General features: G+C 29.5%; 1 protein-coding gene and 1 long non-coding RNA gene across 2 annotated transcripts; one reads left to right on the top strand and one right to left on the bottom strand.

Moving 5' to 3' along the window:
• Positions 1-434: 434 nt before the first annotated feature.
• LOC107990446 (uncharacterized) lies at positions 435-5,541 on the top strand. Its single transcript, XR_001761997.2, has 4 exons — positions 435-838; positions 2,842-2,922; positions 3,133-3,212; positions 5,450-5,541. It is a non-coding gene; the product is annotated as an uncharacterized LOC107990446 (long non-coding RNA).
• LOC103496407 (transcription factor TCP18-like) lies at positions 5,002-6,597 on the bottom strand. The gene is made up of 2 exons (XM_008458279.3): positions 5,438-6,597; positions 5,002-5,261 (listed from the first exon to the last, which is right to left on the bottom strand). The coding sequence occupies exons 1-2, from the start codon at positions 6,479-6,481 to the stop codon at positions 5,229-5,231; spliced, it is 1,077 nt and encodes a 358-aa protein (XP_008456501.2). The 5' UTR covers positions 6,482-6,597; the 3' UTR covers positions 5,002-5,228.
• Positions 6,598-6,860: the final 263 nt, after the last annotated feature.

Raw genomic sequence — 6,860 nt, 5'->3', positions numbered from 1 at the left:
AAAGGTATCTTAAGCTTATTTCAAGTTTAGAATTTTTAATTTATTTTTATTTTTCTTCATATGAACACAGATCTAACTCTCTAGGTTTGCTTTTATCTCTTTTCTAAATTGCTTCAGATTTGATCAAGAACAAAATTTCGCCTAATTTCTGATTTAAATTTTAGGAGAGTCTCAAGATGGCATCTTTCTATTTTTTTTTTCTCATGGGTTTTTAATTTGTTGCTAGCTGTTTTTCCCCTAATAAAATGTTTTATTTTCTGTATTGTGAAATTTTTTCTGGATTTATGTATAACATTAATTTATAGGAACCGTACTTGACATCTTCCTTTTTAGGGGTGGAATGTTCAACTTCCCATATTTTTTATAGAAAGAAACATTATATATATATTTTTAATCTTTTGTTGGACATTTTTTTTTCATCTGTTTCATTTCTTCATAAAATAAATAAAACTCAGATTTTCAGCTACATGTGAAGGAAATGGGTTTACTGCTAAAATGTTTCTTTTTCCTAAGAAACAAATTGGAACTATTGTTTCTCTCCCTCTTCAATTTTTCCCCAGTTTTTGGGAGGGTAAAGTGCAGAAATCTTTCGAGAAATTTGGTGTTAAGAACTCACTGGTTTTGGTTATTATTGGTGAAGAAGCAAATTCTTTATGACTGATTTGAGGAATTTAATTTAATTTCGTTTCATTTTTTTGAAGGAGAGGAATTTAAAAGTTAGTATTGAAGTACAGGTGGAGCAATGACTTCCTTTAAATCAAAGGGAATAATGGAACCAAAAGAGATGAATGTTACGACATAATTGTGATCTGATCGACTAGCTGTTCTATCTAGCTAGGTTACACAAATCTATGCTTTTAACAGTTACTATTAGACTAAAATAAGTAGTAAACTGGACTTTAATAAACATCCAAAACTAAAAATCCAATCACAAATTTGAAAACTTCTATCATTATTATTTTCAAAATGATAATCAAACACTTCAAAAACAACTTATCATTTCATCAAAATAATCGTTGATTGCGAGTTAGAATAACAATATTTAGGATGATGACAGTGAATTTGGAAGCACTAGTAGTGTAAGTGCTCTATAATATATATTGGTTGGATAGAATATTTTTTATAACTGTGATAATCTGACATTTATTGTGTGATAATATCATTCATCTTTTTGCTTAAAGAACCCTAGGAAGGAGCAGTACTTTTTTTTTAGAATAATATATAAGTTTATTTTTATCTTTTTCCAAGAGGACACTCATTATGACAAGACAGATTTATACTTTTTTTTTTTTTGTTGCTTTTCAAATGTCATGTTCCTCAATCCATTATATCCACAACTAACCAAAGTTTAGAATCATTAGTAAGTTTAACACAATTTTAATTCATTATTAGCATACGTCAACTCCTAATTAATTTTACTTTTCTGAAAAATAACGTTTTGTATTGGATATTGTAGTTGTGATGTGTCTGATATATACATATGTGTGTGTGTGTGTGAAAATCAATGGCAAGTCTAACAATTTTAATTATTCATTAGCAATAAACGTCAACTCCTAACTTTATTTTTTATTTTTTATTTTATCTTTCTGAAAAGCTTTTCGTATAGGATATTGTGGTGGGGTGTACAGTTTGGTTCTGTCTATCTATATATATTTGAAACTTTTCTGATAAATTTCTAGATTTTACTCATGATTAAGAGTAACATGTTGATGGCAAAAACAACATAGCTCTATTAGCATTTGTTGTTCGATTCCCATATATTGCAAAGAAAAAGAAGAGTAACATGCTAATTCGAGGGACGATATCGATGTTTAATTAGGCACTTTGTAAAATTGAAAAGTTTCTCTTTACCACTTTTTCCCATATAAATTCGACAAACTTATGGCTGAAAATCGACACTTCTGTGCTCCAATTGGGCTGAAGTTGAAATTCTCATACTTTTTTGTATATATAATATGTGGGTAGTAAGATTGATTTTCTTATATCAAAGTCGTTAACAGTAAAAACTTTTTATCATGTTTATTTTGGTTGAAATTAAACTCTTGCAGTAGCAAAATCATACTTCATAACTTTGAACTTCTTCAATTTCAATTTGACATGTTAGATTTGAGAGTAAAAGTTGATTTAAAAAAATAGTATTAAAAGACATAATTTTTAACTAGGTACTAGAGACAAAGAGATCAATAAGATGTACTATCTTAACTAAGTTAGCTCATTCTTAATACCATCATATGCCTTCGACGCCAACAAATATAAAAATTTTAACTTTATTGAACGATATAATTGTCCTTTAAACAATTTTAAAATGAACCTTACCTGAATAGTGTAGTTTTGTATATTTTTGTTCAATTAATCTTTACTTGAATTAGAACATTATATAGGTTATTAAAATGGATAGTTAGGATTATAAACATGGAGTAAATAAAAAATAATAATAATAAAAAATAATATTTGTAAGAGTTCATGTTTTCAAATTTTTTAAGAATTTTTGCTCTTTGAAACAACTAATAAACATATAACACATTAATCTAAACTTTTTTTTCTCCATTTTGAAATCACATGACATTGCCTAGCTCCACTATATCTTAATGTCTCCTTAATTATTCATTAAAAAAATTGATTTAAATTGCAATTCTTAAAAGGAAAAAAAAAAAAAATTCATAGTTCTTTTTCTTCCTTTCCTTTTTTTTTTCTAGAGGGATATTGATGTTATATTTTTTTCCACGATGGATGTCTTATTCACTCAATTATGCTCGAATTACCTTTAAATAGACTATATATTCTTTCATCGTAAAGTGATAATCATATTATTTTTCACAATATAAGTGTGTTAGCCTGCAGGATCCCAGCAGCTCAACTTTGTTCTTAATGATGCAAAATGAGAAACAAAGGGAGATAAATAACCAGAGCTTTGAATTTTAGGTAACTGTTCCTTACCCTCTTCCAACGAAATAGGTTGAAAACTCTTGAACATTGATGAGTGTTTCATTTTTTTTTAACAAAATACTAACAAGAGAGGGATTAGTACGATGTTTTTTTTTCTTTTTTAGGAATGTTTTTCATAGGATGACATGGACGATCGTATACAGGTTAGTATATTAATGTCACCTTTAATTGAACATTTTTATTTAGGAGGGAGCTGAGAAGGGTTACGAACCACTAAAACAACTGCTCATTTTTGGCCGTCTCTAATTGGACTTCAAAGTCTAAAGGTACGGTTGACATTATTTTTGCCACTAAGATTAGTATACAATATGTGCGGGACAATGACAATACTTCAGATATCTCCAATCTTATATATGTAGCGTCGCCCATTTTTCCTTAATCAACATATATTAGGTTTAATAGCAAATGTGGAACGTAACTTTGTTGCATTCCAATTATACTATATCAGTGATATTTGACAGAGGAATAGGTAATACTGCATAGTCTAACATGCATATCATATTCTAGCATGATTTTTAGAAAAATTGCTATTAAACCTAAAAGTTTAATCCATGGTAAATTAGGGTTTAATTTGTTTAAGAAAAAAAGTCTTGAACTACATTGTTTAAAGAAAATTTTATTGGTGAGCTGACAACTTTTTTACAAAGATTCTTGGTACTAATAAGAAGACAGAATTATAGTTAAAACAATGAGCATATAGAGTCTGAGTTGCCAAGTTGTTGGGTCAATTGTGGAAAATTGATGAGGAATTTTTAATTTGGTTTTTGAGATAAAGCTAAGGAAGACACTAAAGCTAGATGTGTTTCAGACATTTGGATAACATTTGATTTGAAAAAGACACTCAAAGGTAAGTGATGAACTCAAACATTGTTGAGAAAAACTGGGATCGCATTTCCTTTGACATGACAACAACATATTAAGCTTTGTACTTCTTAAAGTCAATTCCACTACAATTACAATCACTCACCCAAATACTACACACCAAAATTTTAACCCACAAAATTATCAACAACTAGTGCAATAAATTTACTTAAATAGATGCATTAATAGTGTTGTTAAATTTTAAACAGATATAATGGTCATATTTGGACTGTCTCCAACGTGCAATAAATTTACTTAATTAACAAAATGGGCTTAAAATAAAAAGTCCAAAACAAAAGATGAAACACAATCTCTATATAACTTCAGTTTTGAGGGTATTCCCCTCGAATCCCACCCAACCACACAACACATTCACCACATGTTGAACATATATTCCATTAATTGTACAATAGTTCTTGGAATTTGTAGTTAGTCGTTTTTGTTTGTATGTAATTCTTACGTATATAATATGTTTATCTCACACACATTATGAACTCATACTTTCTAAAGCCTCTAGACATTAATAAATTAACTTTGTACAAGTCATTATAACTCATGAATCTAATGAACAATACCATAAATTATTCATAATCTTATTATTAAAACTATGAACTGATGTTTCCCTAAATTTGATTGCCTATGACATGATTTAGTGGGTTATATTATGTTTTACAAGGTAATAATGGAAGAACTTTTATTGTTAATCCATCATTCATACTTCGAAAAATTGTGTCATTAATTAGAGTACTCTAAGAAAATTGGCATCATCCACGTTGTGAGAAAGTGGATGATCTGCTTAAATTTATCTCTTGTGTCTATTCCATCGATCACTTCCTAAAAGGTATCCTCTAAATCTCTCATTACTGGCCTCAATGTAATCCACATACTATAACATCATCATGCATATACTTTTGAGGGAAATAATAAAAACATGATCCTTTTGGGATAAAAGAAATTATGGATAAGAAAAAGAAGAAGGAAGAAACACAATAGTAATTCCAATAATATAATGAGTTTCAAATTTAAATCTCTAAATATTTTCAAGTCTTTTCTATTCGTTAATTAGACATCAATTTCTTGACATAAGTTCTTCAAGAAATATTTACAAAAGTCAAGAAGATCATGCATGAAGAGAGAAACATAGAAAAATTTTGCACAATTTGGTGCTGTTAATTGAAAGTACATGCAAATAAATTGAGAAATATTTCTATGTTTTTCACATTAATTTCAAACAGAAAGTGAAGAAGAACAACAATACACTCAACATGAAATTATCTCATAATAATAATAACAACGATAATATGACAATATTTGTTTTTCCAACTTGATAAACTTCCTAACTAGGTTAATTCCCTTGAGAAAATTGAGAATAAAATCCCATGTTGTTGACTTGTAACATGCTTGCAACCAACCCATATACCTTATCCAAAGATATCAGAGTCTTCAAATTCATGCTACAAAATAAATTAAAAAAAAAAAAAGAAAAAGTTAAATGGGTTTGATCAGAATCATAAAATTTTCTATATCCATGCACTTCATTTTTGTCTAAGATACAATTTTTTTTCGCAGACTTGACTGTTTGATTAAGATTAAAGAGGAAAAATAATAGTAAATTAACTTCAAAACTCACCTGTTGATGCAGAAAATTGAAAGTTGAATCATCGGATGGACTCCACTTTGGCAAAATAGCATCAAAAGAAGAAAAATTTTGGTGGAATTGAGAATCAAACTGGGAAGTGATTGGATGATTATTATTATTGTAGCTTTGATGAGTAGTACCAGCTGATTCCTCTCCACCAGTAGTTTCAAAAGGACTGCTCCAAGAAGAAGATGAATTGATGTTGGTAAAATTTGGTTGATGATCATATGAACAACAAGCTGAATCCCTAATAAACAACTGATTTTTCTGCTTCTCCAAAGTTCTTGCTCTTGCTCTTTCTCTTGCCTTTTCTCTCAATTCTTTGGCCATGGTTTTTCTAATTGGCAGTTGTTTGGCTCTCATAATCTTCTTCTTCTTGATCTTCTTCTTATTAATTTTGATATTATTATCTTTGGTATTCAAATTTTGATCACCAATAATTACTCCAGCTTCATTATCAAGCTCAGAAGAATTGGAATAATTAGAAGAAGAATTACTGATCATGAAACAATTATGGTTTTTTTTTTCTCTAGCAAGTTTCAAAATTTCAGGCTTGGCTTGAATCAACAACCATTCAACTGTTTTGCTACCTTTATCAACACCCAACATGTCTTGTAATCCAAAGAATTGCTTAGCCACCGGTAAAGAAAGCCTCATTCTTCTATCTCTTACCCCTTTAGCTGTTGTGATTTTGCTATGCCTATCTTTTTTTGATAATCTTTTTCTTTGTGGGACTTTCTTCATCATCTTCTTCATCTTGTGGTCTGAATTCATCATCATCATGCTCATGTTGTCAATAGGAGGGCTACTACAAGTGGAAATAATAGGAGGAGGATTATTATTATAATTTTGAGAAGAATTAGAAGAAGAATTAGTAGTGAAATTGAGATCATGATCATCATCAACTTCAAAAGGAGAAGGAAAGGGGAAGGAAGAGATGGGAGGATGGAATGAATGGTCAAGATCATGAGGCAAATTACCAAATGGGTCATGGACATTTTTGGTATTACAACTACTATTTGTGGAGAAGAACATGTTTTTTTTTTTGGGGGGGAGAAAAACTGTGTGGACAAAAAGACCTAGATATGATGATGGGAATGGCTTGAATTTGATGACAAGTGCAAAACTTTGAAGATGAATAAAAGAAAGCTTCACATCCTTTTCAAATTTCTCTCCTTTTCTGCAGTAATTTTTGAGGTGTTGAGAGTGAAATAAAACCAACTACAATAATAATGATAATGTATAATAAATTCACTTTTTTTAATAAATAAATGGGGAATTGAAGGACAAGCTACAAGTAGAGTTTGAGAAAGACAGCACAGTGGAGATTACTGTATATAGACTGGAAGGAGCTGAATTAGAAAGAGACAGACAGAGAAAAATGAGAAGTTTGAACCAAAAAAGAAAAAGAATG

Source organism: Cucumis melo, chromosome 12 (genome assembly GCF_025177605.1).
Source record: "Cucumis melo cultivar AY chromosome 12, USDA_Cmelo_AY_1.0, whole genome shotgun sequence".
Lineage (NCBI taxonomy): Eukaryota > Viridiplantae > Streptophyta > Magnoliopsida > Cucurbitales > Cucurbitaceae > Cucumis > Cucumis melo.
Note: the sequence above shows the minus strand (reverse complement) of the source record. Positions and strands in the feature narration are given on the sequence as shown.